The 26,956-nt window shown below is 39.2% G+C and overlaps 1 protein-coding gene across 5 annotated transcripts in view; it reads left to right on the forward strand.

Moving 5' to 3' along the window:
* CCDC170 (coiled-coil domain containing 170) overlaps positions 1-26,956 on the forward strand; it is a 98,762-nt gene that overhangs the window by 33,265 nt on the left and 38,541 nt on the right. For all 5 annotated transcript variants that reach the window (XM_055311553.1, XM_055311557.1, XM_055311556.1 and 2 more), the window contains exons 3-6: positions 7,000-7,128; positions 8,870-9,126; positions 13,266-13,410; positions 19,747-19,932. In XM_055311553.1, the coding sequence (XP_055167528.1) occupies positions 7,000-7,128; positions 8,870-9,126; positions 13,266-13,410; positions 19,747-19,932 (717 nt within the window). The remainder of the gene's footprint in view (positions 1-6,999; positions 7,129-8,869; positions 9,127-13,265; positions 13,411-19,746; positions 19,933-26,956) is intronic.

Consider the following 26,956-nt stretch of genomic DNA (forward strand, 5'->3'; position numbering starts at 1 on the left):
TTCTCTAGGGTATTTGTTTTCTTACTGGTTTGAGTAGGTTCTTTGCATATTATAGTTTTTATGTTTTTTATCTTTTAAATTCATGAGAGACACACAGAGAGAGGCAGAGACACAGGCAGAGGGAGAAGTAGGCTTACAGGGAGCCTGATGTGACTCGATCCCAGGACCCTGGGATCATGACCTGAGCCGAAGGCAGATGCTCAACCACTGAGCCACCCAGGCGCCCCTGCATATTACAGTTTTGACTCTTTAAATTACTTTTGCAAATATTTTTACAGTTTGCTCTTCACTTTAAATTCTGTTTTTATATTTTTAAATAAAGTCTTTATCTTTTTAGTATCTAGAAGTTTAAGAATTTTGTTGTCATGTTTTTTTCTTGATGTTCTTTCATTGCTTTTATGCTTAGAAAATTCTTCTCAAGATAAGATACATATAAATTTATAGTACTTTTTATGATTGCATTTTTAATATTCAGTACTTCAAGTCTATCTTAAATTTATTTTGGCTTATAATGTGTAATGCAGCTCTAAAATTTTTTTCTTTAGTAATCAGCTTTATTATTCCTTGACCGGTATTTTTCCGCTACTATTTAAAGCATCACCTCTTTTGTCATACACTAAATTCTTCTGAGCGCTAGAGACTAAAGACTGTTCCTGGGGTTTCTATTGGTCTTTCTGTTGATTTCCTGCTGAGTATGATTGTTTTTGATTTTTTTTTTAAATGAAAATTTTTAAAAGGGTATTTTTTTCGAATCCAGCAAAGGGCTGTTTAGTTAAAAAAAATCTATCTGTGTAGGTATTTCTAGTTTAGAAGTGATGATACGCAGGTATCATTTCTCTATTCTATTCCTGGAAACTAGCCACAAGCAACAAAGAAAATGAGAAATAACTTCCATTGTTGGCACATCCAGGAGGAGATGGCTGAAATCTTGCAACACAAAGTAGGTGGCAGGCCTTTCTAAAGCAGCAGATATTGAGGGGAGGTGCATGTGGGACACACCACGGCTGCAGAGCGTGGGAATTGTTGGGAAAGCTTATTTTGCAAAGATGAATGGCAAACTCGGAGGAATCAAGCCAAAATCTCTTGTTTGCAGGAGAGGGTGGAGGTGTGTGGACTGGCAATGGGAGCTTCTCTGCAGTTTCCCGGCTTCCAAAAAGTAGGAGAGCGAAAACCAAATAAAAACCATGTCACAAACCAGATTTATAGGAAGCTGTGGAGCCGGGGACTTGTGGAAAGTCTGCATTGTGATAAGCTCTCTGGTTGCCTCTCTCCATGGGCAGAATGACAGCAGGTCAGATGAAGTTATACACAAATCCTGTGTTTTAGGGAAACTCCTGCTTGGCTGGAACATGAGTGACTCCACTTTCCCATCCCTGTATGCACATTAACCTCTTCCACAGCTGGCCCAGCAAGCACTCACCTTCTGAGCAATCAAAAAGGAAACAACACAGGAATTACTTAAAGATACAACAAATCCTCCTAACCCCCCCCCCCCCAGGAAGAAAAGGAGGTAGAATAGGAAAGATGTGACAGATGAAGAATATCCACCAGAAAACTATTGCTGTGATTGAAGGAAAAACGACCAAACATTCATCATGAATAAAACAATTGAATAAAAACAAAACAACAATTGAATAAAGCCAACATGTACCTGAGGTGTGTTCAGAAAGCAAGAGCTATAGGACTTCAAGAAAGATACAGCAAGGTGAGGAGAGAAGATAAAACATACCTGGCGGGGCTCAGGAAAGAAAAGACAAAAAAAGTGAAGCCATCACAGAAATAACAGCAAGACTGAAAGGTACACAGGGAGGCAGGCAAGTATAGAAAAAAAGTGGGAAGAATAAGAGAATTGGAATGGAAATAAAGAATAGAAAGGAACAGAGAGGAAGTGAGTGAAATGCAATACATACAGAAGAGATTAATAAGCCTGTGCATAATTCTTCTGAAAAGGAGACACCACCATAAGAGAGGAAGAAAGGGGGAGAGGTAGTGTAAGCATTTTGGTTTCTTCCATCTAATAACTTGCTGCTACACTAGCAAGTATTTAGAATGAGAATATAGAGATCAAAAATTAGAAGTCGTAAAGGAAGAACGAGAAGAGCAAGGAAGAGAAGATCCACTTGTAATGAATTAACAGATGTTGTCTAAAAGGTATTATTTAAAGTGACAGTTTTTTTTAAAAAAAACATTTTGTTTATTTATTTGTGAGAGAGAGAAAGCATGCACACACTAGTAGGGGGAGGGGCAAAGGGAGAAGCAGATTCCTCGCTGAGCAGGGAGACCAACACGGGGCTTAATTCTAGGACCCTGGGTTCATGACCTGAGCCAAAGGCAGCTGCTTAACCAGCTGAGCCACTCAGGCATCCCAAAGGTTATAGTTTTAAACTTAAATCTAGAACAAAAATACAAACCTTCCCAATGATCAGACCAAACAAAGTAAAGCAAACAGATTCGTGGTGAAAGATTTTTGAAAGAGCGATAAAAACAAGAAGCGTAACATAAAATATTGCAACAGAGCTAACACCAAAACTTATCTGTCATGTGAACGGGTGTAAAGGTGGAGTCATCCAGTGTGGGAAGAAGAATTTTAGGATTGATGACAAAGCCAAACCCAACTGTGTTACATATGAGACATCAAAAACAAAGTGATCCAGGAGAGTTGAAGATAAAATGTGGATCAAAGACATATGTCATCAGATGCAAACAAAAAGAAGTCAGGGATCATGGTCTTAATATGAGAAGAGGCTGGGTTCAGAACAGAAAGGAATAAGTGAGCATGTTATGATGCTACATCATAAGATAAAGCTCTGTACCCCTAAAGCAAGAAGACAGCGGTACAAGGTGATAGAGATTTACAGTAGTGCTGGGAGGTTAAACTCACCTCTCAGCTCATGAGAGAGTAAAGCATAGAAATGAGGTTGGGCCAGAAGTGCCCAATTAAAATAATAAGTAAGGTAGAATTGACAGATGTTGAACTCCATGCCCTGAAGACAGAGAATACACCTTTTCAAGTGCCCCTAAAACATTTAGAAAATTGAGCATTCACAGAAACCTCAAGAAATTCCCCAAAGTAGAAGTAACATAGACAAGGATGATGGGGAAAATAGGTCCTGGCTGGTAGAGCAAAGGTACCTTCCAGTCCGAAAAGACCTAGTTCTGAGTGGAACTTGGCCCACCTCACTGAAGTACACCAGTGAGCATCAGCCCCGAATGTGGACCAGGTGCTCCGAGTGCAGTAGAAGTAGCATAGTCTACTTCTATGGAAGTAGAAATCCGTAACAAACCCGGCAAGTAAAGAGCCGTGACAATAGCAAAGCTCTTAACTCAGGTGAAAGAAGAATTCCAAACCAAACGGGAGACTTCTAGGAGATAGTATGAATGCTACGGAAGGATCCATTGGGGGTGCTGAAGAGCTTTGTCATAAAGAAATACATTCAGGTATTATTCTTTGCCGCTCTTGTATTGTCTTTTCTTGTCTCTGTAACCCTCTCCTGCTACCGAGATTCATTTCTTCTCACTCAGGCTACCTCCGAGTGTCTTGAAGGAATGGATATCCGTGGCATACTCCAGAGCCCTCTCAGCACAGAGGCATCTCTAACGCTCAGAGTTTTCTAGATTTTATATATATATATATATATATATATATATATATATATATATATATTCTTCCAATATATATACATAGAAAGAAATTTATGAAAGGGATTTGGTTTGTGCCTAACGGAAGCTAAGAAATCCCATGATCTGCAACCAGCAAGCAGGAGAACCAGGAGAGCTGATGGTGTGACTTTTAGTCTGAGTCTGAGTCCAAAGGCAGGGCTAGATTGATGTTCCAGCTGGAAGCCAGTCTGACAGAGAGCAAATTCTTCCTTACTCCACCTTTTTGTTCTATTCAGACCTTCAGTGGATTGAAGGAGACCCACCCACACCTGGGAAGGGCAGTCTGCTTTTCTCAAGCTACCAATTCAGTTACTCATCTCACCAGGAACACTCTCACAGACACACCCACGATAGTGTTTAACCAAATATCTGAACACCCTGTGGTCCAGTCAAGTTGACGCAGAAAACGAATCATCCCGACTACTAGGAGACCAATGAGAATTCCTGAACAAATGGGAAAAAGAGTGATTTTTGTTGGAAGCCTTAGTATTTAAAAATGTCCGTTCTCAAGTTTATTTGTAAAATTAACACGATCCCAATACAAATACCAACGGGATTGTTGGGAATTTGATAAGTGGATTCTAAATTTCATATAACAGAATGCACAAGTTAGAATAGCCAGGAATATTCTGAAAAAGCAACCCTACCTGGCAGTAATGTGTGTGATTGAGCTCCTAGCTGCCTTTCAAGCCATTGTTCCCACTTGCTCTTGTCCTTCAGCCTCATTTTCTTTGCTCAGATCTTTGACCATGCATGTTCCTGCCACAGGACCCTCGCTCAGACTTTGACTACTTGCATGATGTACGTTTTGGCCTGCTTCATTACCTCTTGCCTGTTTAATACCTGCTCAGTCATCACTCCTTTAGAGAAATCTTTCCTTCCCATTTCTCTGATCATAAGTCACTTTCCTTTGTTCTCTTCTTTTTTTCTTGTGTGCATTTCAGTTTGTAATTATGCAACGATTAGTGTTGTTGTCTGATAAATGCTCTTTTTCTAAGTAGGGTGTAAGCTCAGTGCCTGACTGTAAGTTTTCAGTAAATATTTGTTGGCAAATAATCTCCTCTCTGCTGGACTTTGAAGGGTGATTTAGACCCACCACTCTCCTCTGAACTCAGTACTCAGGAGTCTGCACAATGTGGGCCCTGTTCTGGTGTCCATGGTACTGAGATCTTAATGTGTTATTTCTTTCACCTGTGCCCATCTGAAGATGTAAGTGATTTTTGGTAGTGTTTTGCATTAGATTGTAACCTCCTACAATGAAGAGCCATATCTGAGCTGTCCTGTATGGCTTTTAATATCATGTCCAAGGATACTATTTTTTCATAAGAAGGCAATATAAGATTATGGAATGATTATATCATTTCCTGAAAAAGGATGTTAGTCATCGAAAGAAATAATCATAGCTATTGAAAAACTTAACTCTCCTGATGAATTTTATAAAATAATGTGCATACAGATTCCAGGGAGGCTCAGTTGGTTGAGCATCCAACTCTTGTTTTCAGCTCAGGTCATGATCTCAGGATCGTGAGACTGAACCCTACATCAGGCTCCCCACTCAGTGTTTAGTCTGCTTGAGATTCCCTCTCTTCCTCTGCCCCTCCTCCTCCTGCCCCCCCAATAGACAAATACATAAAATCTTTAAAAATATAAAACGAAATGATGTGCCATGCATACTCTACTTCAAACATCTCAGAGGTCCTTATGTGGCCTGTTGTAGGAAATCTTGCTGTGGTGGTTAGGGTGGAGAAATCACTTCTGAATATAAAGCTAGGCTGAACTGGATGTGGTTCTCTTATGATGTAGTTAAACTTTTTATGTGTTCTCCCCAGGAATACATACCTACCATTTTCTGGGATATGTTGTGATTGGCAAATACGGGCTGTTACTAGGTGCACTGAAGGTTTTGTTTGGCATTTTGTGCATTGAAACACACTAGTCATGACAACGCTTGTTGTAAAGTTAAGGACTTTGAGATGACTTTTGCATTCATGAGTATTTCCAAACAGTAGTCTTTGGCAGTTCAGTAGCTGAGCAGTCATAAACCAGTTTTACTAGTGTGTCCCCTGTGGCCTTGTGGATAATTCCAGGAAACTCTCCTTTATGTGACCTCTTTCATATTCCTTCAAAAAGGAATGGCTTTCCTGTGTGTCTTTCGCAAAGACCATGGGCCCTAAAAACTTCACAGAGGTAGACACATAGGTATCTGTCCAAGCTCAGGAATAATTCTTGAAGGAAGCAGGCTTCATGGCCTGAGTAAGATGGAAAAAGAACTAGAGGTTGCAGACTACAACCCACAGGCCAAACCCATCAAATCTGCTCTGCAGATGTGTTTATTTGGATCATATGGTGTTTCTTTTTTAAACATTGAAATTCCTTGCCAAGCTGCAAAAACTGTGAATTTTTACTTCAAAAATTCTGAATATATAACTTGTCTTGAAAAATTGGAAAAAAAATTGGCCATGCTGGGATCCCTGTTCCTGCATTTGGCAGCCATCAATGGAGCGGAGAGCTGTTTCCTTGTGGCCAGAGCAAGGACTCCTCAAGCACTGCCCCACTATTGCTGGTCTCCTGTATCTGTGTCACCTTCATGATCCCAAGATGGACTATGGGGTTGAGAATAAGTGGTATAATGAAATATTAGGAAGGAGAGAGCCTTTTGCATTTAACTCAGATGATCTCTTTGATAAATGACACATTTCATTCGAAAGATGAGAGAAGTTGATAATTTTTGTAGTCTGGAAACAGAAGGACAATGAAAACTGCCTCTTTGCTGTGGACCTTGTCACATTGTGTCTCTTCTGACAGTTCTTTGGGGACTCTGTTGGTTCTGGTCAGAGGTCAAATGGCATTTGAGTTGGGTAGAAGGAGGCTCTCTAAAGTGGCAAAGGCCAACTCTTTATTTATTTATTTATTTATTTATTTATTTATTTATTTATTTAGAGAGAGGGAGAGAGCGTGAACGGGGGTGAGGGGCAGATGGAGAGGGAGAAGCAAGCTCTCCTCTGAGCAGGGCACCCAATGCAGGTCTTGATCCTAGGACCCTAAGATGGTGACCTAAGCTGAAGGCCGATGTGTAACCAACTGAGCTACCCAGGTGCCCCTCAAAGGCCAATACTTTAATGCCATCCTGGGAGAGCACATCATTCATTCCTGGGCTGCCTCCTGCCTCCTTCAGAATTTTGAGAATGAAATGTTCTGGATGAGACACTTCCCTGGGCAGCATGTTTGAGACATTTGCACTACAAAGAATGCTCTGTTTATCTTACTTTGCACAGCTGCATTAGAAAAGATTGTTTAAAACTCTTTTTTGCATTCTGTCTTTTGGGGGAACCCTGTCAGGAAATTTATGACCATCTCCTGGAAGTCCCAGTCTCTCGGGACCAATTAAACCACTATCGGAATGTGGCTGAAGACGCTCGAAGTGAACTGGCGGCAACTTTGGTCAAATTTGAATGTGCTCAGTCTGAGGTAAGACTATGCATCTTCATGACTTAGAAATGGGCCATTTTAGCGTCTTACAGAGTGAAGCAGAATGTAGAAGTGAGTAGAAATAGGATGGGAGGACACAGCTTTATATCTTTTGGCAAAGGTGATAATTACTCCTATGGTGCGCCTGCTCCCCTCACTGTAGAGAATTCCTGAAAGGTTATGCATTTGCCATGGTGCAAAGCATGATGACATGGGCTGGATCCTAGAGGTCAGAGATGCTTCACAACCTTGAGAGACCTGGGGACACCTGATGACTTTGGTTGAAGCTTGGCATTGGGGCACTTTTAGCATCACCCTGAATATGTACATTTAATATAGTTTGCTTGGCAATCTGGATCTCTTAGGATAGAATTCTGGGTCCCTTTCTAGTGCTGGTTCTGACTGGCTGGGGGAGATTCTAGGACGATGATTGGGATCCATCTATCCTCTGGGCTGGATCAGGTCTGTTGTGGAGTTTCTGAGAGAGTCTCTCTAGATCCATTCTGCTCACAGCCTGGTGGCCCTGAGACATCCTAAGCTTGCCTGTGAGGTAACGAGTGCTGCCAGGAATCCACTGAGAGATGATTTTATACCTTGTGTGTGTGTGTGTGTGTGTGTGTGTGTGTGTGTGAACAATTGTATGCATGTATACTCACAGTTGCAAAGAAGTACATGCATTCATAAAGTCTTCACATAGGGTGGACCTGACATCTTAATAGGGGGTACATACATTGTTAAGTATTTTGATGCCACAGAATTCATGAAAGTTAAAGTGCTTGTTTTATATAAATTCTATAAGGATTTTCCTTTTCTTCCATATTTTTCTCAGAAATCTGAATATTATTTTTTTATTATTAATATATATATTTTTACCATCCACAATAAGGATCCATCCAGAAGGCAAGTGGGAGAAATACAGTGATATATCAAACAGTCTGTATCTTAGGAACCAGTTGTGGCCATGAAATAACAAATATCTTAGCTTGTAGGTTTCTTTTTTTTTTTTTTTAAAGATTTTATTTATTCATGAGAAAGAGAGAGAGAGAGAGAGGTGGAGACACAGAAAGAGGGAGAAGCAGGCTTCTGCAGGGAGCCTGATGTGGGACTCAATCCCGGGACTCCAGGATCACATCCTGGGCCAAAGGCAGGCACCAAACCGCTGAGCCACATGGGGATCCCAGCTTGTAGGTTTCTTGTTTCGTTGTCTGTCAGCAGCAATACAGATTTATTTATTTTTTAAAGATTTTATTAACTTATTTGAGAGAGAGAGAGAATGAGCAGGGGGAGGGGCAGAGGGAGAGGGAGAAGCAGATTCCCCACTGAGCAGGGAACTCGACTTGGGCTCCATCCCAGGATCCTGGGATCATGACCTGAACTGAAGGTAGAAGCTTAACCGAATGAGCCACCCAGGTGCCCCAGCAATAGATTTAGAAAACAAGTTACCATTGCAAAATATTCCATTGCTTTTTGCAAAATATACCATAAATGTCTCTGAGTGACACTAAATCATCCCAAGACATTGCTCAATTGATGTCGAAAGAGACAGAGTACGAAGTCCATTATTTGGGCAAAAGTACCCATCTGGTGGTGCAAATACACATATGAAAAAAAAAAAAGAAAGTTGGATTAAGTGACGAACGAAAGAGTGAGATTTGAAATTACAGTTTTGGGTTCCTTAAAAGTACATCATACTTAGGCCATCGAAATCGTTTTCCTCCTTTTTATGTTTTTTCTGTGTTAGCTTCGAGACCTCCGCTCCAAGCTGCTTTCTAAAGAAGCCTTCTGTCAAGAGTTGAAAGCTGAAATGGAGAATTACAAAGAAAATAATGCTAGAAAATCATCTCTCCTCACCTCTCTGAGAGACAGAGTTCAGGAGCTGGAAGAAGAATCAGCAGCACTTACCGCTTCTAAAATTAGAACGGAAATCACAGCTCACACTGCAATCAAGGAGAACCAGGAGTTAAAGAAGAAAGTTGCAGAACTAGATGAGAGCTTCCAGTAAGGGTATTTCAATATATTTCTTAGTTGTTAGCATTAAAATACTAGCTCCTGTAGCTGGATACGCCTTGGAAGGTACTGGTGTGTTGTTGTTGTATTTGGCCGTGAAACTCAATTTGAAAAAAAAAAAAATTTGAACCTCAAATATCTTTGGAGTCTTGAAAATTTTTCTCAAGCTCTTTTCCAAATGTTATGAGGGATCTTAACAAACAAGGCATTGTCCTAAGCATGTTTATGTACGATTGATTAGGGCTGCAAATGTTCATATATAGAATTTGGAAGATTTTCTGTAAGTAGAGGTTTAACCAGAGGTGGTAGAGTAGCACACAGAGGGAGGTGTTTATTCAGAAGCTAGCTGTAAAAACTACCCTGGAAGCCCAGACCACTCCAGACCACCCCGAATGCTCCTCATTAGGTTTTATTGCAGGTTATATGCAGAAAACTCACGAGACCTGGGTTTTCCACACTTAGTTCTGGCAAAAGGTAATTTTGAGACAAAACTGGGAACTGGTTGTTCCTAAAATATACTTTTAAAATTTTACAGGTAATAACTTAAATAACTTTAATAATATGATACTTGATATTTATTTTACTTATTTATATTTTTATTCCATCTTATTTTTATTTTACTTATTCCATCTTAAAAAAAAAAACAATACCTCCAACTCTTGTCTTCTTTTTCTTTTTCTCTCTCCACTGACAGCAAAACTCCTTAAAATGTTTGCATAGACTCACAGTCTCCACTTCTTCTCCTTTCTTCTCTCTTGGGTCTCCTCTCCCAAAACCACTCACCACAGTGACCAGTGACCACACATTGCAGATGATATGGTTAGCCTTTATCTCACTTGATCCACCAGTATATCAGGCACAGTTGGTCTCTCTCTTTGAACCACCTTCTTCTTCTGGCTGCCAGGGTATGACATATGCCTGCTTTGTATCTTTCCTTTCTAGATGCCGTGCTGTAGTCTCTTTTGTTTTTCCCCCTCTCATCTTATTGACTTCCAAAGACTGGAGTGCTCTGGCACTCAATCTTTGAATCTCTTCTGGTTTCTATCTAAATTCACTCTCTTGATGATCTCATCTAGTCCCATGACTTTAAATATGATTTAAATGCTACTGACACCCAAGTTTCTCTATCTTTCCTGGATGTCTTCTTAGAGCTCAAGAAAGACCCACATGGTTTACTGCCTGGTGGGAATTGTCACGCAGATGTTCAATGGGCATCTCAAACGTAACATGGGCAAGACGGAGCTCCTGTTGTTCCCACAGAGCCCTCCTGCTCCTTTCCTTGTCTCTAATGATAATCCCATGCCTCTAGATATCAGGTCAGCAATCTTGGTCATCATCCTTGGTCCTCTTGCTTTCACACCCTGTGTCTGTTCCTTCAAGTCCCCTCATCTCTACCTTCAAAATAAATTTACATTTTAACTACTTCCCATTGCTGCCCTCATTGCCACTAACTTGATTCAAGGGACTGCCATCTCTCTCCTGGATTTTTGCATTAGCCTCCAAAGTGATTTTCCTGCTGCTGCCTGTGCCCCTCACAGCCAGAGTGATCCTGTAAAAACACAAATTAGATCTTGTCGGTCCTGTGCTCAAAGGCCTGTAGTGACTTCTCTTCTTACTCAGGGAAAAGACAAAGGATATTCTATGACCGAGAAGACTCATCCTGACCTGGTTTTGCTTCCATTCTCTCTTATTCTTTCCATTTCAGCTCACTGGCTTCTTTGCTGTCCTTTGAATGTAAGAGGTGTATTCCTACCTCAGGACTTTTTCACTCACTAATCACTTGGCCTGGAAAGCTCTTCCTCTAAATATTGCATGGCTGTCCCTCTGCTCCCTTTAGGTCTTCACTCAGAAGTCACCTTCTCAGTGAGGTCTTCTATGAGTGACAACATCTAAAATTTTACTCTGCTCCTCTCCCCCCACCGCAAATATTTCTTACTCCCTTTCCTGCTTAATTTTTTCTCTCCAGCTTTTTTTGGGTAACAGTATACATTTCATATACATTGATTTTGATTACTATCCCTCTTCCCAACTAGAACGTAAGCTCCATGAAGGCAAGGATGTCCATCTGTTCTTTAACTATTGTATTTTTAGTACCTTTAATAAGGCTTGATGCATAGTGAGTACCCAATAAATATTTATCAAATAAATGAGTAACACAAATGATACGTACTAATTGTAAAAAAATATTTTTAGGATATATAAAATTGCCAAAAATATTAAAATTACTCAAGACCTTATGATTCCTGAGAAGCCATACTTCAGATTTTAGTGAACGGGTTTTCAGATAGTTGTACATCTATGACGACATGTAATGAATTCTTTTTTTTTTTTACTGAATAATATGTTGTAGATATATACTTTTAAAGATTTTATTTATTTATTTATTTATTTATAGATCTGGAGCAGGGGGAGGGACAGAGGGAGAAGGAAAGATAGAATCTCAAGCAGGTTCTGCAGTGAGTATGGAGCCCGATGTGGGGCTTGATCTCACGACCCTGAGACCATAACCTGAGCTAAAATCAAGAGTCAGACGCTTAACCAACTGAGCCACCCAATTGCCCTTATGTTGTAGATATTTTAAAAAGTCATTCATTATATCATCTTCAATGGCCCATGGTACCCAATGCCTGAAATATCGTAATTTACTTATCAATTCTTTTTGTTATTTCCTATAGAATTAGTTTCACTCAAAAAATTATTATAAACCAAGATGCATGGGACGTCTGGGTGGCTCAGTGGTTTTAGCACCTGCCTTCGGTCCAGGGCGTGATCCTAGAGTCCCGGGATCAATTCCCGCATTGGGCATCCTGCGTGGAGCCTGCTTCTCCCTCTGCCTGTGTCTCTGCTTGTCTCTCTGTGTCTCTCATGAATAAATAATAAAAATCTTTAAAAAATAAAAAAATAAACCAAGATGCAATGAATATTCGTGTATAGTCATATTTTCATATTTATGTGATTATGTCCTTAGGGTAGATTCCTAGAACTTTGTTGGGTCCAAGCGAAATGCAAATAGAAGTGAGAATAGTTCGGCCACCCTTAGGATGAAGAAAGCAAGATTGAAGTCTTGGAGTGAATGGGTGGAATCATACACATAAATCAACCCATGTCATAGCATTAGCTGTGCCTTTCGTGAGTCAGAGAGACTGAATAAATATTACCTTTTAAATGCTGCAGATAAGAGCTTAGAGATATATTGATGTTGGTCTTTTATTGTTCTACATTTTTCTAACTAGAAATATATGCTTTTGAATGTATGCAATTATATGCTTTGTTAATCTTTGAATAGAGTGAAAGAATTTGCAGTAAACACTTAACATGGTAAAAAGGGAAAGCAATAATCATGTTTATTATCTTGGATACTGAAAGAATGATACCAGATTACCAAAATGATTCTAATTTGCTTTTAAAGTATGTTCATTTTTTTATGATCTTTTAGTCTCTGACATTTCATTAGAAATAGACCTGTGCTATTTCAGCAAACATATCTGAGATTTGAAATGAAATATTCAGAGCAGAGTATAATCAACGGATTTTCCTTGACTGGCCCATATCAATACTCTAAAAACTCTGGATGTGTGAAAACTAATAATGATCTTTGCTGATGATTGAACATCTCTTTTCTATAGGGAGAGTATCCCCCTGCTCCTGTTATATTTTTTATTATAGTTATGCTTGGCCATTACCTAGGGTATGCCCTAAGCAACCCATATAGATCACTGCATAACATCTGAAAATAAAACAAATGAATAGAAGAAATACAGCAGCACTGTCCTTCATGAGGACCCAACAGAGACTCACAACTAGATACATCCATTGTGACCTAGAGATTTACTGCCACTTTTACAGATTCTAAATAGTAGGAGATAAGAGGCAGAGTCTATCTCCTCTGCTGTTACTAGATCTAAGATGCCATGAAGATTTCTCTACATTTCTGCAAAGTGTAGGTGCCTGTTTTTCACTTTTCTCCTTCCCTCACAGAGCTTGCGTGACAATGATGTGCTCTGTGTCCAGGAAATTGGCGTTATGATAAAAATGATGATTGGATCAGAGAGCTTAAGTGCTGAACTTTGTTTGATGACTGATCTCTTCTGTTGTGTTACAACTTGACTTATGTGTTATTTGCCTTATAGAAAGTGTTTAAAGGAAAATGAGGAGAATAAGAATCAAGTCTCAAAGAATTGCAGGCAACATGAAGAATTTCTAGCTCAACTTGGTGACTGCTTAGATCCAGACAAGAAGAATGAAAAGGCATCATATGAAGATTTAATTCTAAAGGTGTATGCACATGAACAAGACGATAAATGTAGTGGCCATTCTGACATGTGCCATGAAAGGAAGTGCTGTGGTTGAGTCTGTGTGTGGCAGGAGAGTGGGATAGTAGCCCAAGCATAGCATTACTTGACTGTGCAACCTGGGATAAATCTTATTACGTCTCTGAGCTGAGTTCCAAAATCCTTTCTATCATTATTTGGGATTAATACTCTCTGGAAAGGATTGTTTTGTCCAAAATACATTTACGCTGCCAAATACAATTAATTATTCATCATAGCAATGAGTTTTAGGGAGTTTTTTAAAATTTTAGTTACAAACAGAAGGACATATACATAGAACTCAAACCAAAACCAACTGTGTCAGCTTTGGGATACTAACTGAGTATAAGGTTAAGATTAGTTCTAAAGTACTTTTTAATTTTCCATTGAAACCAAATAATAGAAATCCTACTTTAATGGTAGGTTGCCAGTAAGAAGGAAATTAGTTATATCAAGTGAATAATTCACTTGGCACATAGTGATTCATTAGGGAAACTGACAGTGTTGGAGCTCTCACCATGTCTGCTCATTTCTCACCTTTCATACCTTTGCTTCCTGACAGATCTTCTTGCAGCCAATTTTTTTTAAAATTAAAATTCGGGTGTAATTGACATGCGACATTATATTCATTTCAGGGGTACAGGGTAATGATTCAACACTTGTGTACACTGTGAAATGATCACCATAATAAGTCTGGTCACCATCTGTCACCATGAAAAGTTAGAAAAAAATTATTATTTTTTTTCTTGGGATGAGAACTTTCAAGAGGTACTTTCCTGGCAACTTTCAGATATGTACTATGATACCTTTGACTGTAATCACCATGCTGCATACCACATCTCTATCATCTATTCATTTCACAGCTGGAAGTCTATACCTCCCAACCACCTTCACCCATTTCACCCACTCCACAATCCTCCCCCCCACTGGCAACAACTGCTTTGTTCTCCATATTCTTGAGCTTTTGTTTTGTTTGCTCATTTGTTTTTTAGATTCATATAAGTGAAATCATAGAGTAATTATTTTTCTCTGACTTATTTCACTTAGCATAACACTCTCAAAGTCCATCCATGTTGTCACAAATGGCAAAATGTTATTCTCTCTCGGGTGTGGTGGGCAGAGAGAGAGGGAGAGAGTGAATCTTTTTTTTTTTTGAAGATTTTATTTATTTATTCATGAGAGACACACAGAGAGAGGCAGAGACACAGGCAGAGGGAGAAGCGGGCACTCCACAGGGAACCTAATGTGGGGCTTGATCCAAGGACCCCGGGATCATGCCTTGAGCCAAAGGCTGATGCTCAACCACTGAGCCACCCAGTCATCCCAGAAGAGAGAGAATCTTAAGCAGGTTCCATGCCCAGCACATAGCCCAGCTTAGGGTTCCATCTCATGAACCTGAGCCAAAATCAAAGTTGGATGCTTAACTGACTGAGCCACCCAGGCACTCCATTTCATTCTCTTTAATGGCTGAGTAGTATTCCAGATTTTATATGTATACTTTTTTATATGTATATAATTTTACATATATATGTAATTTTTATACATGTATCTTTATTCATCTATTTTTTTTTTTTAAATTTTTATTTATTTATAATAGTCACACAGAGAGAGAAAGAGAGAGGCAGAGACATAGGCAGAGGGAGAAGCAGGCTCCATGCACCGGGAGCCCGACATGGGACTCGATCCCGGGTCTCCAGGATCGCGCCCTGGGCCAAAGACAGGCGCTAAACCGCTGCGCCACCCAGGGATCCCAAATAGACACTTAGGTTGTTTCCATAGCTCAGTTATTGTAAATAATGCTGTAATGAACATATGAGTGCATATATATTTTCTTTATTCATTTTAGAAAGATAGAGCGTGTGAGCATGAGCAGGGTGAGGAGCAGAGGAAGGGGGATAGGCTGAGTCCATGCTGAGCATGGAGACTCATGTGGGGCTTGATCCTAGGACCCTGAGATCATGACCTAAGCAGAAATCAAGAGTCAGATGCTTAACCTACAGAGCCACCCAGGCAATCCACATAAATCTTTTCTAAATAGTGTTATTATTTTCTTGGGATAAATACTCAGAAGTGGAATTTCTGGATTGTATGGTAATTCTATTTTTAATTTTCTGAGGAATCTCCATTCTGTTTCCCATAGTGGCTGCACCAATTTGCATTCCTAGCCATAGCGCACAACGTTTCCCCTTTCTCCACATCTTCTCCCACAGTTATTTTTTTATCTTTTTGATATTAGCCATTCTGACAAACGTAACCTGAAACCTCATGTGGTTTGGATTTGTATTTCCTGGATGGTGAATGATGTTGAACATCTTTTCATGGGTCTCTTTTCCATTTGTATGTCATCTTTGGAGAAATGGCTATTCAAGTCCTCTGCCTGTTTTTTTTCCTCTATGAGTTCTTTATATATTTTCGATATTAACCCCTTATGAGGTATATGATTTTCAGATATTTTCTTCCCATTCAGTAGGTTGCCTTTTCATCTTATTGATGGTTTTCTTTGCCATGATGTAATCTTGCTTGTTCACTTTTGCTTTTATTGCCTTTGCTTTTGGAGTCAGATCAAAAAAAAAAAAAAATACATTGCCAAGACTGATGTCAAGGAGCTTACTGCCTGTGTTTTCTTCCAGGAATTTTATGGTTTCATGTCTTATATTCAAATCTGTAATCCATTTTAAGTTCATTTTTGTATGAACTATAAGATGGTAGTCTAGTTTTTTCTTTTGCATGTGTCTGTCCAGTTTTCTCAACACCACTTATTGAAGAGACTGTGAGGGATCCCTGGGTGGCGCAGCGGTTTGGCGCCTGCCTTTGGCCCAGGGCGCGATCCTGGTGGAGACCCAGGATTGAATCCCACGTCGGGCTCCCGGTGCATGGAGCCTGCTTCTCCCTCTGCCTGTGTCTCTGCCTCTCTCTCTCATTCTGTGTGACTATCATAAATAAAAAAAAAAAATTGAAGAGACTGTGAATCTATAGATTGCTTTGAGTAATAGGGACATTTTAACAATATTAACTCTTCCAGTCCATGAGCACAGAATACCTTTCCATTTATTTGTGTCTTCTTCAATTTCTTTCTTCTACGCAGCCATTCTTAAAGGTCACTTCTCAGACTTTTATTAGTAAGCTTCCCCACTGTATTTCCTGAAAGCTGTAAAATCATTTCAGTTAACTTCAAGAAGTGTTCCACTTCACTGATGGGTTTTGAAAGCTCAGGCCTGATAACCTCGAGAGTTCTGGATGCATCTCCTCTTCCTTGTTGCTCAATAGTGACCAGGAGCCTGGCTCTAAAAGTCCACAGGGCAGTGTAGCTTGGGAGATTGTTTGTAAAGCCACATGATGGGGAAAAGAGAATGAAGAACCTCTCCTTTTATGACACACTTTCCCCACATCAGAGCCTAGCTCCACATGCTAGTCTGGGAGTTGATACTGTATGAATTATGCCTCATTGTTTTCCGTATTTCAAATGCTTTGACATTCTCCTTGCTGACCCAGGAGAGACTGACTCAGAGGGTTAGCCAGTTCCTTATAAATGACTCTCCCAGGAGCAGGGCTTCAATATGCAAACGAACTGCTCCCACATTGCAGCCATTTTCTGTCTCAGGCTCTGGGCCACTGTCCAGCTCCCCTAATCACCACAGGGCTAGGTACCAGACAACTAGGAACAGTCCCTGCACCCCTCAGATTTCTCAAACTAGCCAGGCCCAAACCTGCTTCCTTCACCTCACTTACTCCTTCCCGGAGAAACTGCAATACGAAAAAAAAAAAAAAGAAAAAAGAAAAAAAAGAAACTGCAATAGGGACTCTTGCCCCTGGTTTTCTCTTGCTGTCCAAATCTCCTGACTGACCCGGTGCCTCCTTGTGTGGCTATGGCATGGTGTGCCCCCTCTTCTTACTACACTTGATCTTAGCCAAAAGGCCCAGAAGCGATTGTGCCCCCTCCTCTTGAGAACTGTGAGTAACACATGGTTTTTCAATGGCGGCTCTCTCTAGATCTGTTCACCTCATTGTACCTGAATAACAGAAGAAACTATATTTTAAAACAGATTCTGGGATTCTAGGGCTTCAGCATCTCAAATTAAAAAAAAAAAAAAGTCACTGGCCAAGAGCAGAAAGGCTGTTGTCTTGATCAATATTTACTAGGAGTTCCCCTGAGAAGGGAACAAAACCACTCCTTCAGTTTTTAAACCATTTCCTAATGGTTTCCTAACCACATGTGCACACACGCTCCCAAGAAACCAAGAAGGCATTCCTAAGGACTTATTTGACATTGATCTATTTCACAGATATCTATTTGTCTTTATTTTTAAGAAAGTTTTTATTTATTTATTTGAGAGAGAGAGAGAGAGTACACAAGTAGGTGGAGAAGCAGAGGGAGAGGGAGAAGCAGGCTCCCTGCTGAGCAGGGATGTGGGGGTTGATCCCAGGACCCTAAGATCATGACCTGAGCTGAAGGCAGATGCTTAACCAACTGAGCCACCCAGGTGCCCCCATTTTCCAGATATTTGGTGAGTGACTACTCTCTGCTAGATGAGGTCCCAGGTGCTGGTGGTGCCACAGTGAATGAGATAAGACTAAATCTGTGCTCTTCTAGAAGTTTGTTACTGTGAGATAATGAAGAAATAAATAACTAATATCCCACATAGTAAAGGTGAAGAAAAACAAATGGGGATGTGGGGATAGAGAATGAGGCATATTTAGAGGCATGGCAGGCTAGTTTAGGGAGACAGGCTGAGTGAGGAGTGCCCCTTGAGGGAGGGACATTTATTAAAATTATTTTTAAAATTCAATTAATTAACAATAGTGTATTATTAGTTTCAGAGATAGAGTTCAGTGATTCATTAGTCTTATATAACACCCAATGCTCATTACATCACATGCCTTCCTTAATGCCCATCACCCAATTACCCCATCCTCCACCCTATCCCCTCCAGCAACCTCAGTTTGTTTCCTATGATTAAGAGTCTCTTATGATTTTTCTCCCTCTCTGATTTCGTCTTATTTTTCCCTTTCTTCCCCTATGAACCTTTGTTTTGTGCCTAAATTCTACATATGAGTGATCTGATATTTGTCTTTTTCTCATTAACTTATTTCACTTAGCATGATACCCTCTAGTTCCATCCATATCGTTATAAATGGCAAGATTTCATTTTTTTGACAGTTGAGTAATATTCCATTGTACATATATCACATCTTCTTTATCCATTCATCTGTCGATGGACATCTTGGCTCTTTCCACAGCTTGGCTATTGTGATATTGCTGCTATAAACATTGGGGTACAAGTGCCCCTTTGGATCATCACATTTGTATCTTTGGGGTAAATACCTAGTAGTGCAATTGCTGGGTCTTAGAGTAGCTCTGTTTTCTACTTCCTGAGGCAAGTCCACAGTTTTCCAGAGTGGCTGCACCAGCTTGCCTTCTGAAGTTGAGACTTTGGAAGATGTTGGGGACTGAGCATACACATATGTGGAAATGTATTTAAGAGAGTGGAAACAGCCCTGAGTTGGGAGCAGGGCACCATGTTGGCCAGGTGCTGAGGCTGAAAGCTGTATTCCTTCCCCCAGAGTGCCATAACACAGATACTGACTCTGTAATGTGGGGTGCTAGCTCTTCCTGTAGGCGTCCTCATGGCCTTAACAGGCTAAGCTGTTGGCTGGTTCCCTGGGCCAACGAGCGTGTCTGATTTCATTTTCTCTACTTGTAAATCTTAACAAATCTTATTAATGCTTTCAGCTGACAATCCAAATGCACAACATAGAGAGTGAAAAGCTCTGCTAATCCCAATGGGAGCCACTGTATGAGCATGTTATTCAGGATTTTTCTGTGCTTGTATTAATTAGAAAGATTTTCTTTTTAAAAAGAGTCTGGCTTTCTTCTCTGTATTTCCTCCCTGTGCCAGGTAGTGCCTTGCATGCAGTTGGTGCCAGTGGACGTGGGCAAAATAGAAGAACTCCTTTGCTTCCTCGCCCGCTGTAATCTCTGTAGACCATCACCTTTCCTTGATTATTTAAACTGGGGGCTTGCTGACGCTGGCTCTGTTGGGAAGCATTTGGCAAGACTCTCAGCAATGTTGCCCTGGAGCTATCTTTTGATTAATTTTAATTTGATCACTGGGTCTGTGCATAACAACAGAGTTTAGAAGCTGCATTTGAAAATGTGTTCTTTTGAGTGGAGGGAGGAATAGTGCTTTCAGTGGTTTCATGTGATAATGCAGTCAGCAGGGTATGTAGATCAGAGTTGCTTGGAGGAAGCGGTATGAAATTGTTAATTTTTATAGGATAGCTGTAATTGCTTTCTCTTCAGCTTAGAGAGCTGTGTGAAGAAAATGCATTCGTCAAAGGACAGATTGTTACTCTTGAAGAGACTATAAATGTCCATGAGATGGAAGCAAAAGCTAGCAGAGAAACCATCATGAGGCTGGTTTCAGAAGTAAACAGAGCGCAGGAAAAAGCTGTCTCCTGCACTAAAGAGAAAGGCAAGCTGAACCAGGTACAGTATGTGAAGTGTGAGTGTGCATCTCTGATCATGTTTATGAAGCAGAAATTGAAAACCAGATGTGGGTGAGCACACTGGCATTACTGACCACAGTTTCCAAAGGCTGCTGTCAGCAGGAGGGCTGTGGGGGGAACTCAGTGACCTGAGCAGGCCATTTGATACAGTTTTTCCCTAATTAGAAAAAAAAGAAATACAACACACTTAAAAGTAGAGTTTGTTGAGACTATGTCCGACTTCAGTTAGACTTGAAGGATTTTTAAAACTCACACATTAATTTTTTTGGACTAATAGGTAATGCATACAGCAGATACAAAATTCCAAATAGACATAAGGGTATATGGTAAAAATCTTCCCCTACCCCCTCCCGCCACCCACCCATTTGTTCTCTGTCAACAATTATTTTATATATACCTTTCTAGATATGTTCTATGATATATATACTTATTCTTTTTTATTTAATTTTAATACAAATGGCAACAGGCTCTGCATTATATATTTTTCTTTTTTGCATTATATTTATCTTTAATATAAAATGGTAATATACCACGCACTATTATGAGCAAGGCTGCTATGCGTAATCATTTATTATTTGTCATGCATGAGAATGTATCAATAATTAGACAAAACCCTTGACATATACTTGCGAGGACGAAGGATATAGGTATTATTTAGAAGATACTGTCAAAAGGAAGTGCCTCAATGCTAACTAGACCTTTATTTGCACAATGAATTGTTTGTTCTTTTCAAATTACCTAAAACCCTGTTTGAGCATGCAAATTGTATGATTTTTGAACACTCTATAATCTTTCAGTTATATTTTTATATTTTTGCAACAAAGAAACTAATAATGGGATTAATAATAATGATGAATTTTCAAAAGTGAAAGTGAGCCAGGGCAATCAGTTAAGAAAATACATAAGAGACAATTAAGAGGTAAAGAAGATGTAGTATATACATATTTTTAAGATTTTATTTAGTTTTTCATGAGAGACACAGAGAGAGGGGCAGAGACATAGGCAGAGGGAGAAGCGGGCTCCCTCTGGGGAGCCTGATGTGGGAGTGGATCCCTGGATCATGCCCTGAGCCGAAGGCAGATGCTCAACTGCAGAGCTACGCAGGTGTCCCAAGGAGATGTAGTTTAAAATTAGGTAATGACTAGACTGGATTCAGGTTAAATGTTTCTGGCAAGGATATTTCAAAGGTTAAGTTGTATACTTCATGTTGTAAGCAAGTAATGCTAGTTATTACTCATTGGCTGACACTAAATTTGATTGCCCATCTCTTTAGCATAAAGGGACATTATTTCTGATAATTGGCAGGTTATTTCTGTTCCTCATTAACTTTACTAAGTGGTGTTATCATCATTGATTCTTGCCTGGATTAATTTACATCATGGATTGCAAAAAGGTAGTATTATAATTTTACTATTCCTTTTCCTTATTAGCTCTATTCTCCTGTAAAGAATAGCTTTTTATTTCTTTTCAGTTCTATGGACACATGGATTTTTATTTATTTAGTATGTTACCATCACTTTTTTTTTGTACTCCAGATTCACTAAATTGGCCCAGCAGCAGCCCCTTCTGGATGGTCTCTGTGATCTTGTAACCTGACTCTAGTCCTTTAACACTTCTTGCTTTTTCTGACCAAAGACAGCATTTTAGGCTCACTTAGAATTTTCAGACCACAAAACTAAAATCAACTTGTTCCGTAGGGAGCATTAGTTCCTTTTACTGGAGAATGGTGCTTAAAACCAAGATTTAGGCTGTAGGTGTGCTCATTGCTGTTGGGGTATCATTTCTTTTGGTGGAAAAAGCTAGAAATACATTTTTAGTAGTAAACTAATATTGGTATTTTTATTTTTTATCTTTTTATTTTAAAAATATTTTATTTATTCATGAGAGACACACGGAGAGAGGCAGAGGCATAGGCAGAGGGAAAGCAGGCTCCCTGTAGGGAGCCTGATGTGGGACTCTATCTTAGGACCCTGGGATCACACCCTGAGCTGAAGGCAGATGCTCAACCACTAAGCCACCCAGGTACCCCAATACTGGTATTTTTAATTAAAAGCAATATTTAGAGTTTTAAAATATCTTTTTGTTTTATATCTTTTGAATCTTAATCATAATATATACTCGTTTGCTTTGCCTTACAGTATATATAAAGTTATTTCAAAATTAAACTTTTAATATTTTACATACCAGCTAGCCTTCTGAGTGAAGTTTAAGGCTCTCAGAATTTTTGCATAATGTTATCAGCAGTCATTACTAACATGGTCACCATTTATCGATCATTTACCATTAGCACAGTCATTATGCTAAGTGTACTTTGCCCATGTTCACATAGCAGCAAAGAGGCAAGGCTGGGATTTTAATCTTGGTCATTACATGATTATGTTATCATCAGTAACCCCTTGCCATGTACATTCACAGCTATCTCTTACATACCAGTCTGATGCCAAAAATTACTTGTTGGTGGAACAAGTAGGTATGCAGATTTCCTTAGTGAATGAATGACTTTAATTCAATTACAAATAGTAATTATTAAATTAGCAAGGTTTGAAAATTAGGAAGAATTTAATATTTATCTATACGAATACATTTCTGAAGATTAGCAGTAGGAAATGAAAATGTGTTAAGAGCACCTTAACAAAAACCAGAACTATTTCTTTTCATATATGTGTCTTTACTTGTAAATGATACCATGTTGTTCAGACTTGGAAACATACTCATTTTGGAATGAAGTTCCTGCCAAAATAATAAAAATTGTAAAAAAATATATGGGCAATAAAAAACTTGAGGTCTTTAATAAAGTGCTCATTCATAGGATTATGACTCCAGAGATTTACTACTGAAAAATACTGTCATGTGGTTTTAGTGACACATTAATGACTTTAGGAAGGGTCTTCATAATGCTTTCTAAAGCTCTATTTTTGAGCTAGGAAACTTGCTTTATTAGTGAAGCCCAGAATGACTTCAGAAGTAGTAGTATTTGCAGGCTGGGGTGCCATTTTTACGAAACTCAACTTTTGTCAGTTTTCTTAATTGCTCTGTTCACTTAATGACTTTTACTTTATGAAAATTTCCCAAGTAAAAATCAAGATGATTTATTATATGTATGGAAAATATATTACTTGAAAATCTTGAGTTAATATTGAAATATGTTTTAACAACTATCAAAGATTGGCACTTTTTCTTTCAGTTATTTTGAAATAATCTAGTATTGAAAAACATAGGCACTTTCCTTACACAAGCCACATGCACTTTCTATAGACTGTACAAGTTCAGATCAGCAGATCAGAAACTAAACTTACTTATGGGATTTCAGACAGCTTCATTTCTTTCTTACTGCTCACATTTCCTTTAATTCTGCTAGCTAGCATTGAAGCTAAGAAAGAATACTGGTTTTGGAGTCAGGCAGGTCTGGTTTGGAAGGATGTCCCTTTTGCTTTTTTTGGTTTGTTACTCTAAAGTAGTGAATGAAAGAGAGAACAGAATGAAACAGTTAACAGGGAGTAGAGGGGTTAAGAGTCTAGGCTGTCAGGTTTTTATCCAGAATCATTTGGCTGTGTGATCTGAGGCACATGACCTTACCTCTTGGAACCTCAGTTTCTTGTCTGTAAAATAGAAAAATAATTTAAGGATCTATCTCTTACAATTATTCTTAGCATTGCATGACATAACATACATGAAGTAGTCAGGACATGCCCATCACATAATTGATGATTAGTGTTTTTATTTCCTTTTTTTATTAAAGATTTTATTTATTTATTCATGAGAGACACAGAGAGGGTGGGGGAGAGACACAGGCAGAGGGAGAAGCAGGCTCCATGCAGGGAACCTGACGTGGGACCCGATCCCGGGTCTCCAGGATCAGGCCCTTGGCTGAAGGCAGCGCTAAACCTCTGAGCCACCTGGGCTGCCCTATTTCCTTTTCCTACTTATGTACTTTTACTTAGGGATCCAAAGAAAAAATTATTTTAAGGGTACGGGCATATGGAAATAAGTTCCTGGAAGTGAGGACTTACTAGGATAAATTACTAAAGGAATAGAAGATCTCTTTACTATCCTAGATTCACGACATTGGAAGTGACCTTAAGGCCTTTTAGAATCTAGATCACATAACCCTGTATGTGAAATCAGAATCTTTAAAATGTTACTGTCTAGCTAATTTCCAGCCTTCCCTTAAACTCTTCCAGAGACAGGGAACTCACTACTGGACAAGGAGGTCTATATTCTCTCTATAGTTCTTCTTCTTTTTTAAATATTTATTTGAGAGAGAGAGAGAATGTGTGGGAGGGGCAAGAGGGAGAAGGAGAGAGAATCCCAGGCAGACTCTGCATGGAGCTAGGAGCCCAGATGCAGGGCTCGATCCCATGACTATAGATCATGACCTGAGCCAAAATCAAGAACCGACTGCTCAACCCACTGCAGCCCCCAGGTGCCTTGCCCCTCTCTGTGTAGTTCTAATTGTTTGACAGTTCTTCATTATAGCAAGTCAGGATCAGCATCCCTATAATTTACATCCTCATCCTGGTTCTTCCTTAATGAAACTTCATAGAATAAAATAAAATTTCTTTCTTATGGCTAACTTTAAAGCATTTGAAGCCATTTATCATGGATTTCTAAGTCTTTTCTTTCAGTTAAACAGCCTGTATTTTTCAGACTTTGAACCTTCTTTCTTATCATCTGTGTGAGGTTGGGAAAATTCTAGCCTCTGGGTGAGGAATTAAAACGAAAATAAACACTAAAATAATATCTGCTCATATTATAAAACATTAAACTGTTATAAGACTCTGAAGTAAAATTTAAAACCCTCTCTGCTTCCACTTCTAGCCTTACTGGGGCATTCATGTCTTAGCTTCTGATAGTTACCACTGAGACTTTTAAAGGAATACATTTCTATTACTGATTCACCGACGTGAGATAGTAGTTTTAGACTTTTTGCTACAGTGTTAGAGGAACTTAATGCCTCTTAGTTTTTTACTTCCCTCTCTACTTCCCTTTATTTTATTATTGTATTTACATTGTCAAGGTTTGTAATATTTACATTTTGTTTTATAATTATAATTGAGTCTTCCAAGCTTTGCCTTAGGTTCATTCTATGCATTTAAAATAAATAAAAATAGTATTTTAGATAACACAATTACAATAAATATTTTTATTACAGCTTTAATGCTAGCATGTGATGCTGAATCCATTCCATTTTGACAACGTCCCTCTTAAAATTTCCAGCTGGGAACTGTCCATGGTCCTCCAGGCACACTGACCAGTTTAGGGCAGACTGTTTTCAGTATGGTAGTGAAGCCCAGGAACTCGTTGGCCTCATGTGCAATCAAATTCGTTGTCAACTTGTGTTGTGTTTGTCAATAACAGGAATTTCAAATTTAAGTTGAATTCTTAGTATTTTCAAAGGTTGATGATGCTAGTGGGACAGCCTAAGGGGTGTATGTGTATGTGTGTGTTCCTATCACAATTGACTCAGCACTTCATTTATTCTTAAAGATTTTGTTTATTTATTCATGAGAGACACATACAGAGAGAAGCAGAGACATAGGTAGAGGGTTATGCTCCCTGCGGGGAGCCCAATGTAGGATTTGATCACAGGACCCCGGGATCACGACCTGAGCCAAAGGGAAACGTTCAACCACTGAGCCACCCACCTGTCCCACATATCAGTGAATATTTGTGTAGTATCTAATTTTTTGCTGTATTTTAATGGAAGAGCTTTGCAAATATGTCATTTTCCACATTTAGTAATCCATCCTACAGATCTATTCTTGGACCACAGGGTATGTGCATATTCTATTTTGGTAGATGTTTTTTTTTTTTTTTTGGTATATGTTTATACCAGAATAACACCTATTCACATTCCCACTAACAATGTATAAGAGCACCTATTTGGGCAGAATTTCTAAGTTTATTTGTTAATTTTAACTGCAGTAGGTAAAAGTAATCAACTGGTTTTTAATTTTATAAAATTTGTCTAGGGTTGGATGAATTAAACTCAAGCTGGAGGTTTTCCACTGGATGATAATTAATCATGTATTTTTGAGAGGCAGTTTGATCTCAGGCCTATCCAAATCCACATAATAGTTAGCACCATTAAAATAGGAAATGATTGCATTAAAAAACAAAACAAAACCTTTGAATGGTTTCATCACTTAATGGATTTTCGTTGGGAATTGATAAAGACATGCATTTAATTGGGAAGGTAAATTGAATGCCTTAATCATATTATTTACAACCGTTTTTGTTAAAAGTAATTGTGAAGGGAGGGTCATTATTCATTTCTTGCATTTGGTAGGTCTAAAGCTAAAGACAAATGAAAAGTTAAAAAATTTTGTTTACCAGGTGATCCTTATCACTATCTCTATAAGGGCTGTCCTTTTTTGCAAATGTGATTTCCTATGTGGAGGTCAGCCCTGATTTTTGCTCTGAGGGAGCTACTTGTTTCTTATTCTGTGTGTCAGTCTGGTCTGACAACAGTCTTCAGGACCTGGCCAGTGATACTGATGTCACATTACTTGAGTGTATCCTTGAGGTAGCCATGCAACCAGATTCCACTCCAGCACTGTCTCTGCTAGCTCTGTGGGTAATTGCATTTGTAGTCTGAGGACATCTGTTTCCAGCAGATCGGCTTAGTGCTTCTAAATCCTGAATCACTTAATCAGAGCACTGAGGAAACAGCCATCCCTAAGGCCTTGTCAGTGGCTTCCAAGGCCTGTACTGCATGTGAGAAGCACCATACAGTTCATTGGGCTGAAACGTGCCCAGAAAAGAAGTCTGGCCTGCTGCCATGTGCCTTTGTATTTTATGCCCACACATGCATTTTCTGATTTTTAGCAGTCGTAAGGGTTTCTGCTTTGGATTTGTTAGGGAGTGTCATGTTTATTGGTCTCTGGGCGGAGCTGCCAGTTGATTAGTACACTCCAAACTGACAATCTATAGTACTCAAATGAATGATATATTTTTTTGTGTGTGTATTTTGAGGATCTTTTGTACTTAGTCAAAAATGTCAC

The sequence above is a fragment of the Nyctereutes procyonoides genome, unplaced genomic scaffold (genome assembly GCF_905146905.1).
Source record: "Nyctereutes procyonoides isolate TBG_1078 unplaced genomic scaffold, NYPRO_anot_genome, whole genome shotgun sequence".
Taxonomy (NCBI): Eukaryota; Metazoa; Chordata; class Mammalia; order Carnivora; family Canidae; genus Nyctereutes; species Nyctereutes procyonoides.